General features: G+C 48.5%; 1 protein-coding gene across 1 annotated transcript; it reads right to left on the bottom strand.

The window, feature by feature from the left end:
- Positions 1–1,463: 1,463 nt before the first annotated feature.
- LOC118884393 (60S ribosomal protein L29-like) lies at positions 1,464–24,701 on the bottom strand. Its single transcript, XM_036832043.1, is given in 3 exon segments — positions 1,464–1,564; positions 24,186–24,485; positions 24,488–24,701. Coding segments are annotated over 3 exon segments (615 nt in total).
- Positions 24,702–25,274: the final 573 nt, after the last annotated feature.

Here is a 25,274-nt window from a genome sequence, read left to right as displayed (position 1 = left end):
CCAGCTGTTCGTTGGTATTTGCTATTTCATTGGCTGTCGCTTGTGCCCTGGGGCACTGTGGCCTTTCTTTTTTTTTCAAGGTAAAATGAGCTATGTTTTGTGTGCTTGTATTTTTCTTTTAGCAGACACGTAGCAGGACTCCTGGAAGAGATACACAGGGACCTGCTGGAGCTTCTCCATTACAAAGCTGTTCAGACCCCACAGAGCCAAAGGTTTCAGAACAATTTCGAAAGCTAAACGAACCTTACCCTCAAGTGTACAAAACACAACTTCCCGTAGCAGGAATCAGAACCGAAACCACCTGCCATCACACACAACATCAATTCAAAAGTATTTTATTGAGAAACTACTATGTGCAGATCATTAGTTGCAATTCGTAGGAATCTCAATTCGTAGAGATTGAGATTAGTAGAAATTGGCAGGAAAAGAAAACCATTTTCCAATGTTCATCCTTCATATAAGCAGGTTCTACCTTTTTCAAGTTCTTTAGAATAGGAATAACCTCATAAGGGATAGCCCACAAATATTTCCCCAGTCAGCCTGCCCTGCTCCCTGGGTTTCTCAGCTGATCCTCTCATCTTTAGGGTCTGTCCAGGCCTGGAGAAAGAAACACCAAGAGGAAGAAGAAACTCAGGCTCAGAATAGAGCACTGTGCCACCAAAACCCCATCCAATTCCCCATTTTGCGTATTCTGTCCTCATTTCCTTTGTACATTTTTCCTTAATCTCTTGCATGCTTTCCACCCCCTGGCATTTCTAACAATTCTACCCCTCTCCCTGCCAACAACATCGTCAGTATTTACAAAGTTTGCTGGTAATGCCACAAGGGAAATTAGATTATAACAGAGTGTCATCTGACAAACCAAGAGATTTCAAAACCCTAGCCAGCCAGATTCTCTTCTTAGAAGTAATGTTTGTTATGATGTATTTTATGATCTCTTGGAGTTTATAGTATTGGGATTTGACTTGTAATTGCCCTGGAATTAAGTTCTGTTAATTCCAGGGCAGAATGGAACTTGCGGCATCAAGTTCTGTTTTATACTGTAGATTCCAGAAAACCAAAGCCACAATATGTGGTTTTAGTGGCCTGCTTTGAAGAGTGACACGGGCACTTAGGTGCTAAATGCATGCTATTGGAGGATACGGTCCATGGGAGATTGGCTTAGATGACCTTTATTCACCCACGTCTTGGTGGGTTAGTATAAGGAACAGTATAGGGAAAAGGTACTTTCATTTATTTGTTAACATATTTAATATGTGCTGGTTTTTGTAGCGAGATTTAGTACATAGTGAGCACTTAAGAAGCAGAGCAGTCTGCTAGGTCCTGAACGGGAGCCAATCCAAATGGCCTTGTCTCTGCACTCACGTGCCTGATTCAGGATGGAGTCAATGCCAGGGGCTCAGACACCGCAATGCCAGGCAGAAGGCGACTTGTGTAAATAACAGGGGTGGGAGGCGCCCCCTTCAGCTGGTGTGAGGAGGGCCAGCTATGCGCTTAAGGAGGCATGTGTCCAGGCCGAAGGCAGCGGAGGTCCACGGCTGCCGAGGCCGGGCCTCAGGTGAGGCTGGAGGGAGGGTCGGGTGAGAGGGCAGGACGGGAGAGGAACACAGACAGGAGAGCCGACACAGGACTTGTCTGGTGACCCGTTGCAAAGCACGAAGATGAGGGAGAGGGCAAAACTCACTGGGCTCAGCTCGCAATAATAATAATAACCATGACAAGGACCCTTTATGGAACCTTTCCTATATACCAGGCACTTCACTTTCCAGATATCAAGGCTAAGTGAATCCTCCTGCAGCCCCAGTTTACAGATCAGGACACTGAGGCCCTGGTCTCCTGGCTACTACATGTCTGAGCTGGGATTGAGCCTGGCAGGTCTGACCCAAGGCCGTGTCTTCTTCACTACATCACGTTGCCGAGTGACTGTGCATGTGGGGGTTTCTGAGCAACACTGCCCTGTGTTATGGCTGTTTGTTTACATGCCAGTCTCTTCAGCCTTTTATGAATTCTGCCCAGCGATCTGGTTTCTGCAATGTTGCTGGGTCTCGGTGTCCCCCGTCCTGCAGTTTGCCTGGCTAACAACCTGAGCGTAGAGCAGCTGCCCCCGTGTTGAGTCCATGCTGATGTTCGCTTAACTGAGAATCCCCGGTGAGCATCAGCCCACACAATGCGCTTCCTATCTTTTCCCAAGCAAGCCCGGGAGGCCTTGGGGTGCCCAGATTCCACACCCTGATTTCGCCTCGCGGTTCTCACATCCCATGAGCTGAGCGCTGGGTGTTGATGAGGCTGGAGCCCTGGCTGCCGGACCCTGGCAGAAGCTCTTTTCTCTCCGCTCTGACTCCCAGGCTGCAACTGGTGTGAGGGCTTCCCCTTCTGTCTGCAGAGTGGACAGCGCCCGCCAGGAACCCCTGGTGGACCCCCGCACAGGTGGGCCCTCTGAGGTGGCCGGGCCCTCACAGCTTGGGGGACGCATGTCTCCTCGTGCCTGGATGGCTTCTCTATCCTCAGGCAGCACCTGGCCTGCTGCGTCTCCTGGGTGCTGGGACAGAGCGCATCTGTTCCACCGTCACTGCATGATCCATCTCCCCCTGAACGGGAGCTCCTTGAGGGTTGAACTGTTTCTAATTTAGCTGAAAACCACAGTCCCGGCACAGGATTTGGCACTTAGCGGCATTCCATACATATTTGCTGGCAAAACAAGACTGGAGTGTCCGGTGAGGTAAAGGGACATGCTTGCAGGCTGTTTGGATCTGGGCCACGAGAACTCTGGGGGGAATTCAGGCCCAGGGATGGAACTTTGCAAACACAAATATTGAGAGGATATCTGAACCACTGGAGAGAAAGCGGGTGAGAAAACAAGAGTCAGGACATCCCAGGATGATTCAGAGAGGGGAATGGATATGCAAACATTTCTGAATTTTTAGATTTGAAGGATTCCAAATAGAGGACAGCTGCAGGGCAAGGACAGGCTTTGTTTTCTAGAGAAGTTTAGTTAGCGCCGCAATAAACACATTTGCTGGAGACCTAGAAATACAAAATGAGTTTGAAGCCATATGAGTCAACACTGGGGTGAAGGGGAAGTAATATTTGAGCTCCCGTTTTACCCCTGACTTTTCCTGTGCCTCTTTTTTTTTCAAATTTTTTTTTTTCTTTTGGCCACACCACACAGCATGCAGATCTTAGTTCCCCAACCAGGGGTCGAACCCTTGCCCCCTGCAGTGGAAGCGCGGAGACCTAACCACTGGACCGCCAGGGAAGTCCCTCCTGTGCCTCTTTATATCATCATCCTAATAACTCGGGGAGGTGATTTTGTTACTCTCATTTTAAAGACAAGCCAATTTAGTCTCAGAGAAATTGAACCATTACCCAGCATCATTGAATGTGAAGTCTGGTATGCAGGACTTCAAACGGCTCTGTGCTCCTCACTTTAAGCTCCCTTCAGCTGTCCGCCCATCCCTGGGAGCTGCTAAAGAAATCCAATCTCAGTTCAGCCCAGAAAAGAGACAGGACTTCAAAGTCCCTTGGTGGGGGGGACGGGTAGGGAGGGTGGGAGGGAGGCTCAAGAGGGAGGGGATATGGGGATATATGTATACATAAAGCTGATTCACTTTGTTATACAGCAGAAACTAACACAACATTGTAAAGCAATTCTACTCCAATAAAGATTAAAAAAAAAAGTCTCTTGGGGATATAACCTCCTCTGCTCTTAGGTCAAATGCTTTCTTTTCATTATCAAAGCGATCTCGGCTTGTGAGTCTGTGTTTCCAGCCCCAGCGGACGGCTCTGTCGGCCCGCAGAAGGTTCGTCCCTATGGTTTCCTGGCTCCATGGGACTCTCATTTTGCATATCCTGCTTCTTATCTTCTGCTCTTTAACAAGTGACCTCTTTTTTTAATTTATTTATTTTGGGCTGCATTGGGTGTTCGTTGCTGCACGCGGGCTTTCTCTAGTTGCGGCAAGCGGGGGCTACTCTTCATTGCGGTGCGCGGGCTTCTCATTGCGGTGGCTTCTCTTGTTGCGGAGCACGGGCTCTAGGCGCACAGGCTTCAGTAGTTGTGGCACGTGGGCTCAGTAGTTGTGGCTCGCAGGCTCAGTAGCTGTGGCTCACGGGCTCTAGAGCGCAGGCTCAGTAGTTGTGGCTTACGGGCTTAGTTGCCCCGTGGCATGTGGGATCTTCCCGGACCAGGGCTCAAACCTGTGTCCCCTGCATTGGCAGGCGGATTCTTAACCACTGCGCCATCAGGAAGCCCACAAGTGGCCTCTTGACCTTTCTCCAATTCTCTTGCATCTTGAGGGTGAAGCTATCAAAAAAAAAAAAGGACTCACTAATTTGAAGCCATATAAAAACCTCCTAGAGTAAAGCAAATGCCTTTTATGAATAATCATATTAAAAAATGAATTAATTTTATGGCATAATAAGTGCTGACATGCTGGCCTGGGGATAACATGATAATCGTGCACACACGCCCTAACCAAGCGGGGCCATGGAGAGGGACGGCGACAGAAAGCCCGCGGCGTCCCAGTACTGCTCGCAGCGCATGTGACAAACAGAGCTTGTCGCTAACCAGGGAAGCTCACAGGAAGCGTGGTGTCCTGGCTTCTTAGTGGGGGTTCATCACTTCGACACTTTTGTTCCTGGACCTCTGGTGTCATCACCAAGAAATCATTGCCAAATCCATTGTCGAGAAGCTTTTGACCTATGTTTTCTTCTAAGAGTTTTAGGTCTTACACTTAGGTCTTGATCCATCTTGAGTTAATTTTTAAAATTTATTTATTTTTAATTTATTTTATTTTATTATTTATTTTTGGCTGCGTTGGGTCTTCGTTGCTGCGTGCGGGCTTTCTCTAGTTGCAGAGAGTGATTGCTACTCTTCGTTGTGGTGCGTGGGCTTCTCATTGCCGTGACTTCTCTTGTTGTGGAGCACAGGCTCTAGGCATGTGGGCTTCAGTAGTTGTGGCATGCGGGCTCAGTAGTTGCGGCTCACTGGCTCTAGAGCACAGGCTCAGTAGTTGTGGCATGTGGGCTTAGTTGCTCCGCAGCATGTGGGATCTTCCCGGACCAGGGCTCAAACCCGTGTCCCCTGCATTGGCAGGCGGATTCTTAACCACTGAGCCACCAGGGAAGACCCTTGAGTTAATTTTGACCATAAATGTGAGGGTTTATTTCTGGGCTCTCTCTAATTTTTCTTTTTTCACCTCTACTGATTGGAAAATACAGCATCCTATTTCTAATTCTTTAGTGGTTCTCAGCCTTGAGTGTGCACCGAATGTCCAAGAAAACTTCCCAACAATACACACGCTGGGATCCTCAGCCCAGAGTTTCTGGCTCAGCAGCTCTGAGGTGGGGCCTGAGAATTTGCATTTCTAATAAAGTTTCCAAATGATGCTGAAGATATTTGCACTTTAAGAACCAATGTTTCAGAGCAAAGATTTGTTCACTTTAGGGATTCAAGATACCTCTGAGTTTCTGATGAAAACTATTAATCACCTCCCTCCGCAAACTACACGTACCCATCAAATTGTGCACTCAATTTTTGGAATTTGTAGTCCTTCCACCCAGTCCGTGGATGCCCTTGGAATCTCGGTGGACCTCCAGTTAAGATCCTCTCCTTCAGAGGCTGGTTGTTTTATTGGGGGAAACACTGGTATTAGGACGCAGGCTCTGCAGTCTTAGAATGCTATGATAACCTGAGCATGCAACTCCGTTCATTCATTGATTGATTTCAACCCATTCATTCAGTTTAATCAGTAGATATTTCCTGAGCACTTAGCATGTGGCAAGCACCGTGTTAGGCACTGAGGATAAAATCCAGCCTCCACGGTGGGCACGTATGTGGCGAGTAGCAGAGATGTGGACCCACAGGCAATGACAGCCCTCATGGTCAGCGCGGCCTCAGGAGAGGGACAGGTTAATAAAGGCAGTCACAAACGCTTCCGCCCCAGGCCCTATCAAGTCCGAGGGGCAACTCCTCCTATTTTGGGGGTAGAAGCTGATGGTCCAGCTTCCAAGTTGTGTGCTTATTGCAGCCCTCGTTCTGGAGTGTGTGTGGCTCCTTCTCCATTTGATCTTAGTGTCATGGGGCCAGATAAATGAGGCACTCAAACAAGAGGGTCATGGAGGGAATTCCCTGGTGGTCCAGTGGTTAAGACTCCACGCTTCCACTGCAGGGGGTACAGGTTCAGTCCCTGGTGGGGGAACTAGGATCCCGCGTGCCACAGGGCGTGGCCAAAAAAAAAATTTTTTTTTAAATTTTTTTAATGAAAAATATTTTTTTTAAAAAGGGGGTCATGGAGTTTCCCAGAGAAAGTGAGACCCCATTGATGAACATAGACCAAGGGACATGGGGAGGGGGTAAATGTGTTCTGGGCAGTGAGAACAGTGTGTCAGAAGTCCTAACAGTGAAAGCCAGGTGAAAGCATTTGGGCTTTTTTTTCCCTAAAAAAAGGATGTGAGCCCCTGAAGGATTTTAAGGAGGGGAGGGAAGAGGCAGGGCTGAAATCACAGACAGGTGTGACCAGTGCGGTTGCACAGGATGTGCACTTAGAAGGGTGAGGTTCAATGCTCTGTAGTTGCTGTCTTGGAATCCTTAAGAATTTTATCTTTGACTTTGTGTTCTGTAAATAAAGGGACAACAGAGCGTGTCTGGGGGTTTGGAGCCTCTGCTCACGTGCGGTCCCACCTCTTCACCCCACCCGGTCTCCCAGCATGAGTTCTTGCCCACTTGCTCCCTGTCTCTTGGTGGGCCCGCCCTGCCTGACTCCCCTTCCCCATCCCTGTACCCCCATGGCTCGTGCCCTCCACCTGGGGAGATGAGGGCAGGAGGTCCCTCTTCCACCATCACCCTCCACCCGTGGCGGGGGCCTCGCTGCACACGTGTGAGAGCTTGGGTGCAGGCTCGTAGCATCTCAGGGCAGACCGAGGCACTGGCACCCCTCCTCGGGCTGGCAGCCCCAGGGACACTCTGTGGGCAGCCCAGATGGGGCGTCTTGCCTGCCCTCGATCTGGGTACCAAGTACATCCCAGCGTGGACGTCGCAACCCATTGGGGGTCACCATGGGCCATGGGTTGGGACAGCAGAGTCTGTGGGAAGAGGAGATTAACTTCCCAGCCCCAGGCTGGGGCCCTGCGTTGCCCTGGGCCCGGCAAGAGTTTTTGATTTCGTGGAGATGAACCCAGCTGCGACGTCAGTGCTGTAGGTGCAGTGGGAATAAGCCAGGGAGCGGGAGAGGGGCCGGAACACCGGAGCCGCAGGGGAGTGACCGCACTGCCAGGGAAGCGCCGGAGGGTAGGAGTGCCCGGTGCAATGACATGGCTGCTGAACGGCAGGGGATGCCGAGGAAGGAGTCAGGTGACCTGGCTTCCAACTAGAGCAACGAGGAGAGGAGGCTATAATTCACCCGCACGAGGAGGAAGACAGGAAGAAGTGTGAGTGGGGGAAAGGGACGTGGTAGGAAAGGTGGGGATTCTGTTTTGGACACAAGGGTTTGGGTTGTGTATGCAGCTGCCTTTGGGGCGCGTGAATCAGAAGTGAGGTCCAAGTCGAAGCGTAGATTTAGGCATCGTCGGCGTACAGAGGATGATGAGGAATTCGTGGCGTGTGTTCCCAACAAGAGGATTTTTCCAGGTTGCAGTTTGACCAGAAGGCGAGGGATGATCTTCCCTCTTCTCAGGCGCAGGCAGCTCATCCCACACCCCTCCCCTTCCCTGGCCCGGAGGAAGAGGTAAATGCCTGAGGGTTTTCCTACCTCCCTCTTGCCACTTTCAGGCCACTGTCCTCTACCTTCCCCTTCATGGGGGCCATCCTCCACGTCCCCTGTGGTCACCTGTCAGCTCTCACATCTGTTGAGAGTTTCGGTTCTAAACTCACAGCGTGACCTCCACCTCCTGGGTTCTTGTAAATGATCCACTCAGCCCTCTGGCCTCGCAATACCTTGATTTTTCACAGCTCCGAAGCCCTTCACAACGGTACTTTGGCCACCACACCTGTGGGCGGCTCCCCATCACCCTAACTCAGGAGCTATGAGAGCTGAAGGGGGAGGGAGGGTTACGTGATTTCAATCTGAGCGGGGGAGTGGGGGAAGGGTATCTGGGGGATGGGCTGGAAGGAGGCCCAGGGAGAGTGAGGGCTAGGCAGGAGCTCGGGGATCCAGTCCTGGAGTCCAGACTTGATCCAGAAGGTTGTCGGAGACACCTGGGTCACGTGGTCAGATCTGTGCTGTTAAAGGATTCCTGGGTTCTGTTTGGAAGTCAGGCAGCATCTTGGAAAGACTGAATGGAGGTGGGAGGTGGTGTGGAGAACGGGGGTGGGCGGTGGGGAATGGAGACCCTAGGGGAACGGAATCAACAGGCCCCAGAGACTGCCCGAGTACCTGATATGAGAAAGAGCTGGGTGCCCGGTTTGGGTGGGGGACCCTTCACCAAGACAGGGCTGCAAGGATACCAGCTTCAGGTTATCAGTCTCTCCTCAATCCACTGCCAGCGGGGTCTCATCTCCACCACCTCACTGCGTGTGCTGTCATCAAGACCCCCAATAACTGCCAACACGACAGCCCAACAGCAAGTCCAGGTCCTGATTTCACTTCTCGGGGGCACTGACTTTTACTGGCCACCCTGACCGATACTGGACAGAAACACCACAGACTTATCCACCACATCCCAACCAAGCCATCGCCTGCCTCCTCAAACCCACCGTTGTCTTGTATTCCCTTTGGAGCAAGGTACCCACTTGGGAACCACAATCCAATCAGAACTCTGAGGGCCCCTCTCATTCACCTCCCTCACCTCACGGGTCATGAAATCCTGTAGATTCCATCTCCCAAACGTGTTTTAAATCTGAGCCTCCTTGTTCAGGCCCTCATCACTTCTCACCAGGTTTCCGCCTTCCTTTCTCCTCTCCCTGCCCTCCTGTGCTTGTTCTCCACCCTGCCACCTGAATTATTTGTTTCAAATGAGAATCTGATTCTGTCCTGCCCTGGTTAGAATCTTTCAATGATTTTTTTTTTATTTTATAGCTTTCAAGACAAAATTCAGATGCCTTAGCTCAGCACACATATCTCTTCCTGATTGGACTCTTTAATTAATTTATTTATTTAATATTTATTTTTGGCTGTGTTGGGTCTTCGTTTCTGCGCGAGGGCTTTCTCTAGTTGCGGCAAGCGGGGGCCACTCTTCATCGCGGTGCACAGGCCTCTCGTTATCGCGGCCTCTCGTTATAGCGGCCTCTCTTGTTGTGGAGCACAGGCTCCAGACGCGCAGGCTCAGTAGTTGTGGCTCACGGGTCTAGTTGCTCCGCGGCATGTGGGATCTTCCCGGACCAAGGCTCGAACCCGCGTCCCCTGCATTGGCAGGCGGATTCTCAACCACTGCGCCACCAGGGAAGCCCCTGATTGGACTCTTTAGCACGATCTCTTGACCCTTCCTCACACCTCAGCTACACAGAATCCTCTCCGTCCTCTGACCTCGTCATGCACTTCCCTGCCTCTGTGTCTCTTACGATCCTCCTGGCTTGGAAAGTGTTTCCCACAGCTTTTCATCTAAATTCCATTTGACGCCTACTTGTCCATCCAAATTCAGCTCGAGTCTCAACGATCCAGAAGCCTTCTCTGAGTTAAATGCCTCTCTTCCGGGCCCCTGTGTCACTGAGGTATCCCTCTGTCACAGAGCTTACCAACAGCGCTATCTAATAACTACTTACCTGTCTGCTTCTCTCTTAAGCTAGTTTTGTCCCCTCCGCATCAAATGTAGCATCTGGCATATAGTAGGTGATAAATAATCAACTGCATGGCAGGGTTGTTAACTCATGCCTGGCACCCTTCGATGTGTGGACAAAAACGTAATGACTTTGGTCTATAAATAACCTTATTTTCTCAGGCTGCCATCAAACGGTTATGGGGAAATTTTTAAGTGGATGCCTGATATGGGTTAAGGTTTTGTGCGACTGATCATTTAAATGATTTCCTTGGGTCATGTTTTTGCTTCTCTTGCTCAGTGTCTCAGATCACCTTCCCTTCCCCCAGGTTCTTTCCCCAAGATGGTGTTTGCTGTTTGGGGGAGGGATGTGTGGCTTATTTGTCCCATGGGACTGGGGGGAGGGGGTCCCCTGGATCCCTGGAGATACACACACCGTGGCGTCCACTGGCCTGTGGTTAAAGTGCCTGTCTGGGAGCTATGGGATTAGACTCCAGGCACTGTCTCCAGAGTTGACCTGTGTAAGAGCTCTTTCCGTCCTTTCCGTGACTGTAGCATTAACCACCGGGGGGAGGGGGGGGAGGGGGGGATGCAGAAGGACTGATGTCTTGAGAGTAGCACTGGCCTCTTGCTTTGATGTCAGCTGAAGATACTTCTTAGCCTCCAGTGGCACATGGCAAGGTTGCAACATTTCTCTACAACTGACAAGGAGAAGGTCCTTCATGCCAGACAAGGAACTTTCCAGAGGCCTGGCTAGCTGCTTCTTCCTCTCTAGTTAGCAGGGCACACAGTCAGAGTGGATTCTTCCTGGGGAGTCCTGCTCTGGGCCAGCTGTCATCGGTGGACAGGGCAGGCAAGGGTGGGATGAAAAATCCAAGGAAAGAGTTCCTGGTCTTAATATTTCTAATGCTCTTCAAATAGCTACTTCCCATTAATGATGTGGATTAGGCAGCTGATAATTCCCCTGTCTTTCTAATGTGAATCTTCCTAAAGGAGAGTAATTGAATAAATTAATTTAAAAAGTGAAAATAAAATAAAATAAAAAGCCCCTCGTCCAGGCAGCTGTCGCTTGCCCCATTTACCCCTGGGCCTGAAGTCTGCTGCCTGGTGAATTCCTGACCCGCCCTTTTGCTACGGGCAGTGACCCTAGTGGTACCTCCAATGGACTCGATCTCCCCGTGTTTTCCATTGACTGCAGACACCTGAGTATCCCCCATAGGCAAGATCAGGGGTTGCAATTCCCAAAACTCAGTCACTGAGCCTTTTGCCAATGCTTCCCACAATACTTTCTTACTCTCGGTCTCTCTTCTAAATATTCCAAACAGGAAATACTTTGTCGGGCCTTATCTTCTGTGCATTTGGATTATTAAGAGTGTACTGATGTTGACTGTGCCTTTTGAAAGCTGCTCTGCTTCCCCCAGAACTGTGATTCTGCTGCTCGTGATAGGACACAGCGTCCCCGGTAGGAAGTCAGCCCAGCAACAGTGCGTATGCTACTGTGCCCCCAGTGGTGTTTAATCTGTATAAGAAACACCAAAAACTTCCTGTTCCCAGGGGAAAGGATTTCACCTAACCTTCCCAATAAAATCTAGTAAATAGAGGTGTGAGTCATTTCATTGAGGGCCCTGAAGAAAGGGTCAATGAATAAAGACTCTTTGGTGAGTCATGCTGCTAGATGAGAACCATCTAAAAGCGGTTTCCACAGAGGTGATCTCGGAGATGCGTTGAACATTTCCTCTTCCTTTAGAACATGTGTCAGAGGAAGTTCACAGCTCTGATGTGCATGGCACTGTGGGTGAACACGTGTTCCCGGGCCCATTGTTTACACCTTCATCCTTGTGGTTCCCTGTCTCGTGTGAGTCCCGGATCGCGTTGGAGCATCGTTTCATTCTTTGATTCTTTCTTGGCCCTGTAACGAGGCCCAGATTACCCCCTGCATCCCACCTCTCTGTGCCTGCCTCATCACACACGCATGACACATTAGGACTTGGTCATTAAAACCTGTTTTGGCACCAAAGAGAGGAAGACCCAGAAATAATGGGGAAGTTTTGAAAGACACACATGTATCTGAGGCTAGAGCTAATCTTGGAACAGGCCTTGGATCTGCATCCAGAGATTGTCTAGGCCATATCTAGAAGGATGAAAATGCTGGAGTTCGGAAGAAAGGAAGAGAGAGAGGAGGGGGTGGAGGCTGAGAGAGGGACATTGCTCAAGTAGGAGAAGGATGCACTAGGACAAGGAGAATGGAGCCAGAGCCTAGGAAAGAGCAGAAGTGCTGCAGAGCTGGGGGTGGGGAATAAGGAGGAGAAGGTGGCCAGGGCCTCTCCAAGCTGGGTCTCTCTCTGGGTGGGTGCAGGGCAGACAGACTGCATTTGCCCAGAGTCCCGCACTCAGAAGGGCCTGCACTTGGTTTAATGCTCTGCTGTCACCTCCTTGAAATTCTGAACCAGGGGCCTGTCATTTTTATTTTGCATCCCACAAACAACACAGCCAGTCCTGGGTGGGAACACTGAGGGTTTTGTCGGCACGGGGCAGAACAAACAGCCCTGATTCGCCAGGGACTGACCTCCTTCCTATCTGTCTGGTGAGCCAGGAAGGGGAGCTCCTCAGCGGTTACCATTCAAGCAAGTTCAAGGGCAACATTCAATTAGCAAAAAGATGCTTGAGAAAGATGCCGCTTAAAGTTTTATGTCATATCAAGGGTCTTCTGGCAGTAAAGGACGACTATGCTGATGGTAGAATCTACCTTCAGTCTAGATTTGAATGGGTCATTGTTAAGAATTCCAGTAAGTACATCCTTTGCAGAAAAAATCCCCCAAAGAAATATTAACACGGTCTCTTTTTTTTTTTTTTTTTAACTTTTGGGTTTATTTATTTATTTATTTATTTATTTTTGGCTGTGTTGGGTCTTCGTTTCTGTGCGAGGACTTTCTCCAGTTGCGGCAAGCGGGGGGCCACTCTTCATCACGGTGCGCAGGTCTCTCACTGTCGCGTGGCCTCTCCTGTTGTGGAGCACAGGCTCCAGACGCGCAGGCTCAGTAACTGCGGCTCACGGGCCTAGTTGCTCCGCGGCATGTGGGATCTTCCCAGACCAGGGCTCGAACCCGTGTTCCCTGCATTGGCAGGCAGACTCTCAACCACTGCGCCACCAGGGAAGCCCCAACACGGTCTCTTTTAAGTGAAACTTACTAAATAAATAAAAAGCATATATTGGAGTATACTTTTATTTTTCTTTGCTTTTTGTTATTAAACTTTTGGCATTTAAAGCTAGGAATTTATTCTCTATTTACAACATTATGACCTTAAGAAAAGGAGATAATGGCTTGAATTGCAGCATGAGCAATTAAGGCATTTATTCAAGGTAATTTGAACTTTCAAAATACTTAGAAATAAATATAGAAAAACTCTAAAGACTCACTGATTTCCTTTACCTTCAGCGTCTCACACATGCAAACGCACACACACACACACACATTCCCACCAACCTAAGCCAAACAGCCATGTTTGTTTCTTTTTTCTTCCCAAGCCCAGTCTAATTAGACAAAGGGCACAAATATTTTCACTATAGTATAGGTAAAAACCATTGATCTGTCTTGTTCATTTCTGTAACCCTAATGCCCAGCACAGCATTAAATCAATATTTGTGAGAATGAATGAATGAAAGGTATTTGGCTGAAAATGTAGATTTTCTATGGTTTCCATGCCTAATGGTGAAGGGGTTTCAAAGTATTAGTTAATGTTGTGCACTGTTGAAATCATGTTGATGCGCCTGTGGGTACACATAGGAGTGCCCTACACGTACACGCAAAGAAGAGGAGCAACGTCAGAGGGAGAGATGGGCAGGGAGGACAGCGGGGAAAAATCAGAAAGAAGAAAATTTTCTCTTTGGTATTTTCAGCCTCACCTTTTTGCTTCATTTTTTTCTCCAATTCTCCTTCCCCTAAAGCCACATCTCTTTCTAGCCTCCCATTTCCCAGGGCCCATGCTTTCTTCTGCTTCTTTTCTTTTCTTCTTTTTTTTTAAGTTATTTATTTATTTTTGGGTGCATTGGGTCTTCATTGCCGCGCGTGGGCTTTCTGTAGTTGTGGCGAGCGGGGTCTACTCTTTGTTGAGGTGCGCGGGCTTCTCATTGCGGTGGCTTCTCTTGTTGCGGAGCACAGGCTCTAGGCACGTGGGCTTCAGCAGTTGTGGCTCGCAGGCTCTAGAGCGCAGGCTCAGTAGTTGTGGCGCACAGGCTTAGTTGCTCCGCAGCATGTGGGATCTTCCCAGACCAGGGATCGAACCCATGTCCCCCGCATCGGCAGGTGGATTCTTAACCACTGCACCACCAGGGAAGTCCTTTCTGCTTCTTCTCTAGTGAAATCTAGAAACAGTAGAGTAGCGATAAACTCACTCATACTAAAGTGTGAATGGTTGCTACCATTGTTTGAATGGGCTATCTGAACGAGTGTATTTATATTTTAATAGAGGATACAGGAATGGCGTACAACCGTGGCATTCCCAGAATTAAGGAATGCCATAGAGATGTATGGGGGAGGGAGGTGGGGGGAGAAGAGACATTTCAGGTAGAAAGGACCCTGCTTTAAAAACAAGAATCGTTCCTCTTTTGAATAAAATAACTGCTCAGTTGGGAGGGGGCATTCTCATAGGAACTGCCATACCTTTTCTTCCTTTTAACATGCCCCAGATGAACTCGGTGTACATTGGGAGAGACAGAGAAAGAGAGACAGAAGGAGACACAGAGAAAGGGCGGGGGCAAGCAACGCAGGAATCTGAGGTGACTATCCAACTGAAAAATCACATCTGAACTTCACACCCTCAGCGATGGCTCTGTTCTCTTCTCAAAGGAGGACACGGGCCAGGCCTTCAGGTATCAAGGAATCAAGGCGGGGGGGGCCTTCATGGCGGTCTGACCACACAGCTGGACTCTCCCCCACCTTGGTCTGCTCCGACAGCCAGACTTACATTTTAAATCAGTCTTTGGCTTGCCTTTCATCCGCAAAGTATAACGTGTCAAGACAAGTCATCCTCTTGGCTTTGAAGGAAATCGCCTCGCCCAGCTGGCAATCAACCAACCAAGCAGTATTTACTGAGCCTTTCCTACACCCAAGGTCTCAGAGCAGTGTCAGGGAGGGACACGAAGAGAAAGAAAAGGAGCTAGCAACACAGCAGGGGAATTAAGACACAGGCATACAAAGGGTGACAAATCCAGAGGAACATAATCAGGGGGCTCTAGCCTCTGTCGAGGAAGAGGTCTCATCACCACCACTATCTTTAGGAAGCAGTAGAATTCATTGTGCCGGAGGTTACGCAGAAGAGCTAAAGTGAAAGGGTTCCAGATTTCCACTCATCTTATGGTCAGATTTTGCATATTACCTCAGGGAGTGTCACAAGGTTACTTTCAGATTACCCAAGCAAGTAAATCACTTTAATCCACAACATAACATACATGTATATTTTGTATGTGTGTATTTACTTTTAAATTATCCAAGCAAGTAAATCACTTTAATACACAGTACAACACATATGCATACTTTGTGTGTGTGTGTGTGTGTGTGTGTGTGTGTGTGTGTCTGTGTGTCTGTGTGTGCACCCATGAGGAAATACCTCTTTACCCCCAGCAAGAGTATTTTTTTTGGCTGACATTGTCTCTTAAGACATTAAGAATCTTTACTTTGTAATTATTGAGCTTTATACTCCATACATTCATCTACGTTTCTCTATACATATATGTATGTATATGTACAGGGCAGAGCAGTTATTAATCAAGGTAGCTATCATTATTATTATTTTAGGTTTTCATCCTTTCCCCAAGAGGGGAGCGACTCCTCTTAGGAAAAGGTAATAGCTGCCTTGCAGTCATTGCAGCGGCGTCCGTGTGGAGTTTAAATGCTATCCCTCTATTTTCTCCCTCTTTGTATTTCCATTTCTGTCCCTCTACCCTCCCTCTTCTCAGGTCCTGCACTTTTTTCCCCCATCTCATATGGTTCCCTTTTTGTTTGTTTCTGTTTATATCCTTTATCAGGGATGAGAACTGGAGGCTGAGAATATGTGCATGGAGGGTGGGGTGGGAGGGGATCTGGAGGGAAAGGAAGCTTTGGAAAGCTGAACCCTGACTCTGGCCTTGGGACCTGGCCGGGGGAACCCAGTGGCTGCTCCAACATTAGCCTTTGGGTACATTTAAGCTCATTTGACCTTCAGTTTTCTTAAGGTCATCAGTAGTCCCAGGGCTATCACCTGACCATTGAATGGGAGTTTCAGTTCACAAAACTCAGAGATGCAAAGCTGTATGTATAACTTAATTTTTTTAGACTGAATTTAATTTTGTTTCTTGCACCCCTATTCTGTTGGTGGTAAAAACGTAATTACTTCAGAGTAAACTGAGTTGGGATTTCCTTTCTTTCTTTCTTTCTTCTTTCCTCCCTCCCTCCCTCCCTTCCTTCCTTTCTTTCTGGCTGCGTTGGCTCTTCGTTGCTGCACACGGGCTTTCTCTAGTTGCGGTGAGCAGGGGCTATTCTTCGTTGCGATGCGCAGGCTTCTCATTGTGGTGGCTTCTCTTGTTGCAGAGCACGGGCTCTAGGCACACAGGCTTCAGTAGCTGTGGCGCACAGGCTTAGTTGCTCCGCGGCATGTGGGGTCTTCCCGGACCAGGGCTCGAACCCGTGTCCCCTGCATTGGCAGGCGGATTCTTAACCACTGCACCACCAGGGAAGTCCCAGGATTTTCTTGATTGATTCAGTTTTCCCTCCCTACCCATGTACCTGGGGATAGGTCTGAGTTCAAGGGTGCTAACATGCCACGCCTTCAAGGAATCAGACCCCTGGTTGTCATCATCTACTCACGCTGGCATCTGCCAAGATGCTCCCTCTTCCACAAGGTCCCCGGTTGTTGTCATCTCCCAACGTTGGCATTGGCTGCGATAATCATGTTTCTTCTGGTTTCTGTTAGTGGGTCCATGTAGGTCATGCTTAGCCCTCATCTGCAGGTTTACTGATTCTCTCAGTTATCTCTTTGCCTCTCTCCAGGAAGGAGAGATGGCAAATATTTGGATGCAACACACTAGGGATAGAGGACACTTGGTGGGGCTGTCTTAAATCTTATCCATGCAGATTGGCCAGGCTGCTGTTTTTACCTTACTGCTGCTCTACCCTACCAGCATGAGAGAGCCTCACCACCAAACCCAGTATCCTTGATATGGAAGGACATCTGCATCTACAATCCCCTGACATACCTAGGGATTCTTTCATCCCCTGCCTCTCCCCTCCCTCTGATGTCTTCTCCCCTGCCCCCCCATATTTGGTCTGGATGATTCCTTTGGAGTGCAAAAACCCATTCTCATCTGATTATTCATTCTCCTAACTACGTCATTTATGGTACAAATGCTATATGCCCTAAGTCCTCCAAGACCTTGTTTTTTTGAGACTCAAAACCTTTTTCTTTTATCTCATCTCTGCTATGAGACTCACGATCTATTTTGAAATCCAAAAGCTGAGCGTGGCTTTATTTGTTCTCTCTACATTTCTGCTCTAACCTCTCAATGCTGAGGACCGTGAAAACAGAGCCTCTTACTATTGTCTGATTGGACTGCAGGGGGGTCACAGAAAATACCAGAGAGATAAAAACACAGACAAAGCCATTGAACAAGATGACGCCCTTCACACCATGGTGATGTTGAGAACTGCTTGCTGGATGAACGCACAGTGAATGCTAATCAAAAGGAAACATTTAAATTAATATATGAAAGGTCAGCAGTGCTTTGAAGCAACCTCTACCAAAAATTCTAATTTGACTGCTTTGTACTGAATGCAAGAGTTTCCACCTGTGTTTGCTCATTTAATCTCCTTAGATCTCTTTTTTAATCTAATATTTTCAGATGGGAAAACTGAGGCCCAAAGAAGTTAAGCAACCTGCCCGAAGGACCCTGTGGTGTGGGGCAGAGTAACGACAGGGACCAGGTGTGGTTTGGCACAGAGCAGTAGATAAGAGAAACAGTATGAGACAAGCATGCAGGTTAAAAGGCTCTCTCAAAGCCAGAAGAACTTACCTGCTTCAAATCTTTGCATTTCCACTTGCTCCACTCTTCTCTCTAAGAGTTGTGTATTATTTCATTGTTTCATACACATCATTTTTTTGCATGTTATCTAAAGCATTTTGAGAAATCTAATAAATTTTATCTAGTCGGGAAAGTTTAGTTTTATTTCAACTTTTTCTCTAGAGGATTTAATTCAACCAAAAAGGACTTTTTTCACTAGATTCATTTGGTTCAGGAAAAAAAAAAAAAAAAGCAAAATCTGGAAATGAGAAGATAGCTCAAACATATCTGCTAAATTGTGAGTACTGAAAATCATTTAAAAAAAAGAGAGAGAGAGAACAGGGACCCAGAAAATTTCCTGGTTTCCAATCCAGAACCCCTCCCATGACATCACACACCCAGAGGGGGCGGAAGAAAAGTTGGGTTGGAGTTGAAAGTTATTACACTGGGGTAATTCCCTTGGCTGGGCTGGCCGGCCTCATCAGAGCAGCAGTGTTGATAGAGTGATATTTTTGTATTTTGGCAGTAGGGCCACTTGCCTTTGTCTGGGTTCTGTGTGCCAGCTTTCCTATAGCAACTTCATTTCATTCCCAGAGCTCCGTCTATAATCAAGCCATGTTTGAACTCCAAGTCACACCAAAATGAAGCCTTCTGGATGGGAAAGTTTGAAGTTATAGAAGACGGAGCTGGACAGCCAGACGCCCAGGAGACAGTCCGGGGGCTGCGACCTCCTCCACGCGGGCCCCACCAACACCAATCAACCACGTAGGCAAGTTCCTCGAGCTGCTTGGTCCAGAAGGAAATTCGAGATCAAATTCAGTCCTGAACGTAACTTCTCTATCGTGTACTAAAATAAGCTTCTTCTGTGACCTTCAGATTGACCCGGAATCCAGCCATCTTCTCGCAAGCTTGGCACAGTCCTGGAGGGTAGAGGGGGGAGATGGACAATCCAGAAGACTCTTTCTTGGTCAAAGCTGGGTCTGAGCCGGGGCACTGGGGAGATTCTTGGAGTTGCTCTAGCTCCACACTGGTGTAGCCCCAAGCACTTCTGTTGACCCCAGGTTAGCCCTACTCACCTTAAATTCCTGTTAAATTGTGTGCCTTCTGTCAGGGCAGACCTCAGAATAGAGTAGATCCACTGAGATGTTTGATGGAAATCTGCCAGCCCCAGGCAGAGCTGACTCCAACTGCATCCACATGAGACAGGTCGATCAGCAGGGAGCACGATTTAAGACAGCAGGATTGTGGCTTCTTGGCTAGGTTGGGGTGCCTCGCACGAGGAAGGGAAGGACGTGTTTGCCAGGAGGCTGAGTGATTTGATCAAGAAAGCGTTCAGCTGGAGCGGAAGAGGAAGAAATGCTCCGGAAAACTGGTGGAACCAGTTGCTGTGGAGATGAAGGAGGAAGTGTTCTCCCTTCCTAAGTCAGAGGGAGAATGAGCGCAGGAGGGGCCTCTGGTGACTCCCAGGGGGGCGGAAGCCAGAACCACGCCTGGGAGCCGTGGGGATGCTCTGTCAGTGCCCAGAGCAAGCGGAAGGGATTCCAGGCCATGAGACAGGACGGCCACCACAGCCTCATGGGTGTCGCTGGCGACTGTGGGAGAGTCTTGTGGCATGCTGGCAGGACCGCCTGCAGTTCAGTGACCCACGGGAGGGGCTGACCACAGAGCATGACAAGAGCCCCCATCATGGGCGCCTCAGAATGCACCTGGCCGTGGTGGAACTGTCATCCTCTTCCTGATCTCCTTATGTTCCTTATCTTGGGAATTGCACCTACGTACCCTCAGTCCCTAAGCCAGAAATCAGAGGTCTCCTTTTCCCGATTGCCATAGCTGATCAGTCACTATGATCCACGACATCTCTTTCATATCTCCCCTCTACATCCTCACAGCCATCTTCCTTCTTTCCAGACCTCATCATTTTTTGCCCGGCCACTGTCCCAGCTTCCCAGGAGGTCCTCTGGTCCCCAGTTCACCACACTCTTGTTGGAGAAATCTTACCGAAATGTAAAAGTGATCGTCACGTCCCTGCGGCTTAAAACCCTTCACGAGCTCCTCAGTGCCTTCAGGGTGAAATACACAAGGCCTTGGCGTGGCGTTCAAGGCTTTTCACAATTCCATCCCTGCTTATCCCTCCAGGCTCACTTCTTCCCTCTCTGCCGCGGATGCTCTGGTCATTCTGAATGGTATGCCATGTCCTCTCCTGCCTCTGCATTTGCTCTCACCCCTGCCTGGCGTCTTTCCATCCCCCACCCCACTGCTCAAAGTCTAAAATGCCTGTGGTCCTTCAGGACTCCGTTCATGTGCCCCATCCCCCAGTCTGGGTTGGAAACCCCTCCTCCGGGCTCCCCAGCCTCCTGGTTTACCTTTGCAGGCACTTGTGCATTATACACAAGACTCTTGGCCTTTGGCAGCCCTTGTGGATGTGAGGATGTTGGTACAGATGCCCAGTCATGTGTTTTCAGCGCAGATCCCCCCAGTACAAACTAAGTTCTACTTGATGACCATTTTTCACAGGGAGACAAACCCTTAGTCACTCCCAGGTGCTGTTGCCAGTGCCCACGAGTCCAGCTGCGGCAGGAACTGGGCTTTGGGCCAGTCTCCTCTGTAGCCAAGTGGCCAATAGGGCTTCCAGGATGGCAGTGAATTAGTCAGACTTCCCCATGGTCATCAGCAGCCTCAGAACAATGCAAACCATCTGCCCCCCAGGAGGAGAGCCTGGCCTGGGAAACTCACTACTTGGCCAACCAGGTTTCTTCTTCCAAATCACCGATCATCTGGTAAACCATCACAAGCCACTCCTTCCCAGGAGTGAGTTGGGGGACAGAGAGAAGTCAGATGGGCTCCTCCTTCATTTCCTTCCTGGAAAGTAGAGTGGGAAGGCCCACTCTTCTGGGGAAACAGGAGGAGTAGGAATAAATGTGTCCTCAACACACCTAAGTTCCAAGGGCCTAGATTTTACCCTCCTTAATATCTGTATCTCTGGGGTTCATCATGGTGCCTAGCACATTGTAGTTCCTTAATAAGTGTTTGCTGAATAATATAATACATGAACAGATAGCTACTTGTGCGGTAAAGAGATTAAGAATGTGGGGCTCTGAAATCTGATTGCCTGGGTTCAAAATCAGGCTCTGTCACTTACTGTGTGACCCAGAGCAAACTGCTTCACCTGCTGTGATTATTTCTTTATCTGAAAAATGAACATAATAACAGTACCTATTTTTTAGGGTTGTGAGAACTAAACGATTTCATGTATGTAAACCAATTAGATAAGGGCTTGGCATATAGTAAATGCTCATTTTGGTGTCAGTTTCTTGGAAGGGGTGTTGCAGATAGGATGCAAGTTGGTCCCAAAGCCAGGCAGTCCAAGAAGAACTCTTCTTAGTAAAAGGGAGAAAGAAATATGATGAAATATACATGTATGCAGGTATATAGGTATGTGTGTAAATACATATGGAATCAGATTTTTAATACTCTGAGACTATGTCCTTTCTGCTATTTTGATATTAAAATGTCCTGTATTTCATGAAATGATCATTATAGTCAATGGTAACTGTTGTTTTCACAATCTTGACAAACGAAAATCTATATGGCTCCTCCAAGTGCGTTTTGAAATGTTCCCGGTCTGTGAGTACAAAAGCCTGGGGAATACTTGGTTGCTGGCCGGAGTGGGGAGGGGGTCTCTCACTCATGATGCTGCAGAGTTGATGACAGTGGTTTCCAACCTAGCTGCACAATTAGCATCATCTGGGGAGTTTTGTTTTTTTTTTTTTAAAAAAGCACATACTGTTCCCTGGGTCTGGCCCCCAGGGGTTCTAATGCAATAGGTCTGGATGCCAGGACTTCAAAAGTTGGCCAAGGAGAGCCAGGTGAGTGAGCTGGGACCACGAGCCAGACAACAGCCAGTTATTTCCTTTTGTTGTTCTCTAATCAAATACATGCTCCTTTTTCTTTATTATTCCCAGAGTGGAAAATGGACCAAATAAAAACAAACAGGAGTGGGAAATGGCAGAGAGTGCAAAGAAAAAGTCGCAAAACGTCTACCTTATAACTGATTAGCATTTTGAAACCATATCTCATCAACCACCTTCTCTCTTTATACCACCTAGGTTTAGGAATCCCTTGATTCCAAATGATGTTTGATAAAGTCTCATTCTCTGCCTTCTTATTTCATTGGTAAACAACTTTTCATAAAAACAATAAAACAATACAAAAAGCACATCTCTCAAAATATTGCCAGAGTCTGGCCTTCCTCTTCATGCTATGATTATGACATCATCCAATACATTTGGTCACCCAGAAACGTCCTTCCTCTCGGCTTATAAAATGCCTTGTATATTAAGATACATTTCTAATTATATTTCAGATAAGAACCAGATGTTTTGAACATTTTTCTTTGAAATCTCTTCCTGAATCTTGTTTAACAGCTCTGAGGAGGGGGTGGCATTTTGTCTCACCCTTCCCTTACTCTTTCTGTATATTTCCCAAAGATTTTAACATACTCAAATATTTTTTCCTGGGCATTTGTGAATTTGCCCGTAACAGAAAAGTGTTGACATCAATTGACCTTTCACAAGGCTCAACTGTGAGGATGAAGAAAAGGAAGCGTTAATTTCACAGGGCGTGGCATCACCGGATTCGCTGTAACATTCTCAGAGTCAGAAAATAGCGCTGTGGCTGATCCCACCCCCCCTCTTTGTGGAACCTTGGTTTTCACCTTTCTTGTAAATGTCACAGGCCTGCTTCCTTTTAACGCTGGCTCTAACTCAGGCCATATCTTGCCTCAAGCATGAACACGGCGCCTGTCACAGGGAAGTGCAACATAATACGGGACCGATTAGCCTCAGCTTAGAATACAAATTTCTTTCTCTCCTGGGATCTTGCCAAATCTCTACTGGCTGGAGATCACATGTTGGTCTAGATCAAGTTCCCACACCATGAATTATATTGAGCCTGAGATTCTTACCTGCCAGGGCGGCCATGGCTGGGGTCTGAGCGTGAAGGGTGTCCAGCTAAGGAGAGAAGAATAGATACAGAGGCTTCCGGCGTTTTCAAAGGTCAAGCCTGCTGCTGTGCTTCTCAACCCCAAGCAAGGTCGCTGAAAGGAAGATAAGATCAGGCAAAGGGATGGGAACCCCGTGGCCCTGGCCATGCTTGTCAGTTACTCCCTCCAGAGGCGGTTGTCCCGGAGGTGGGTCTGGAGAAGAGGTTTACTGTGGTCTTTTCCTTTACTCACAGTAGCTGCCTGCAGAGGAAGGGTTCCGGAGGCTCAGTATTCTCTGCTCCCCTGGCTGGTGTACAGAGCGGGGGAGCTGGTCAAGTCTGGCGGTATTTTTCTCAGGGGATGTGCTGGTACCAAGTGCAGTATGGCCCCCAGGGTATTTTCCACCTTCATCTTCTGCCTGGATCCCTCTTCCCCCACGTGTTGCCGTGACTGGGAAGTGCTGTGCCTTCCAGGCTTCCTCCTCTTCTAGAGAAGCCACAGTCAACCCTTGAGACGCAGGTCAAACGCCAGCTCTTCAGGGCAGCTCCCCAGCCCCACTCAGCTGGTTGCTCCGCACCATTTACGCACGTCTCTCTTTGCACCTCATCCGTTGTAATGCAATTTTGGTTCATGGCTGTGACCTCACTAGGTTGTGGACTCCTCAAGGGTGAGGACAGTACATTTTCTTTGTGTCCCCTGGCCTAGCACAGGGACCAGCTCCTGGAAGAGGTGACGTATTTTCTCGGGGAGGGAGAACCCACAGAGTCCTGGTGAGTCTGCCACGCACTGAGCTGCCACCCTGCGTGGTGGGAGATGAGACACACGTGACCGCCCATTCTCATCTGCTTGGCCCTTTAAAGATGCGAGCGTTTTTCTTGAGTATGATTCTACGTCCTGGACCCCAAACACAAGGCAACTACTTCCTCTGGTGTCAACAGAAGACACAGTGATCCCTTCCAATGCCAAAGGCAGGACTGGCTGTTAGGCTAAGAGAGGAGAGAACACTAATTTATGGGCAACTTAAAAGATTTTCTAGTGTAGTCCTGACTATTTATGAGTTTGGCCTGACATGTTCATTTGGGAACCCAATCCCACTATAAATAGTGATTGAATAAAAGCCTCCTTCCCTTTTTAGATTTGATGAACTGGGAAGGCAGGAGTGGGGGACAGACCCGAAAACTTTACTGCCTTCTTTCTCTAGGGGAAAACAACAGAAGTAACAATAACGATACTCTAAATACATGAAAATTGTTTATTTGAAACATAGACCCCTGCCCAGGATGGTACTTTACCAGATGTGGCAGGGTGGGATGCTGATGAAAACAGTCAGAACACATCCTTGCTACGTACCTCCCAGCAGCAGGGGCCTTCCATCTTTTTTTTTTTTTTAAACCGATCCTGCCTCAGGTTTATTTATACTAATAGCACAGGAGGAGACCAGCCCCCTCAGCAGCCCAGGGATCAAACCAGTCCTTCCATGCTCACAGTGGCAGAAAAGACCTGTGCTCTGAGCCTTTGTAGGGCACTGGACACCTTTGGGAGCTGGGGCTGGAGCTGGAACAGGAGCCGGAGCTGGAGCTGGAACAGGAGCCGGAGCTGGAGCTGCAGTCAGTCGGGTCTTGGTTTGAGCCTTGGTCTTGCACTTTGCCAGCAGAGCCTGAGCCCCGACGCAGGCACAAGCGTGCTTCCTGAGCTTGGGGTGGGCAAGGTAGGTAAGTTGATTGAGCTTGTGGTTGATGCCCTTTGGGATCTTGGGCTTGGCCTCCTTGGGCTTTACAAGGGCCTGACAGCCTCAGCGCCTGCCCTCATGGCCTTGGCGTTGTTGGCCTGCATCATCCTCAGGCCCGTCTTGCTGTGTTTCTCGGCAAAGCGTGTATTCCTCAGGAACTCGGCGCCCAGCCCCTTAAGAGGTTCACATCTTCGTGGTTGTGGTTTCTCGATGCTGCTTCTGGGCCATTTCCAGGATGGGCTGTGCATGCTGTGGTTCTTGGACTTGGCCATGTCTGCACTGATGTCCAGAGTGCCTGGGACCAAAGAGAAAGAGGGAGGCCACCAGGAGGTACTCAACCCTAAAGCAAATTTTGTTCCGTGAGCTTGTGTGTTAGTATAACCGAGGGCACTTGGTGCCCTTCAGATCTGCTTCCATTAGCAGCAGTTTACAACCTCCCGAAGATGCTAAGGGATTGTACCAGGATGTTTCCCCCCAAAAAAGGACTTTACCAAACTATCTCTACCCCCCAAATTGTTTCCTTGGACTCAATTTCCTTTTCTTCATTCGTTCTTCCATTCAACCAATGTTTACCAAACACCTGATACGTATATACCTCGCTTAACCCTGCGTGCGCAGGTGTAAACAGGTCTCACACGGTTCCTGAACTCATGGAGTTTACCGTGTGCAGGGGAGATGGACCTTAATTACGACAATTACACTAGAGAATGAGGAGGGTGCTGTTAGGAAGACGGGGTGTTCTACAAGGATCACATGAAGCCCCCTTTCCCCCACTGAGTTTCTTTTATACAGTGGACAAAATGATATGCCCCTTGCGGAGTGTGTGGGTTTTTGTTTTGTTTTTG

Source organism: Balaenoptera musculus, chromosome 18 (assembly GCF_009873245.2).
Source record: "Balaenoptera musculus isolate JJ_BM4_2016_0621 chromosome 18, mBalMus1.pri.v3, whole genome shotgun sequence".
Lineage (NCBI taxonomy): Eukaryota > Metazoa > Chordata > Mammalia > Artiodactyla > Balaenopteridae > Balaenoptera > Balaenoptera musculus.
The sequence above is the reverse complement of the archived record's forward strand: the minus strand, read 5'-3'. Positions and strand labels throughout refer to the sequence as shown.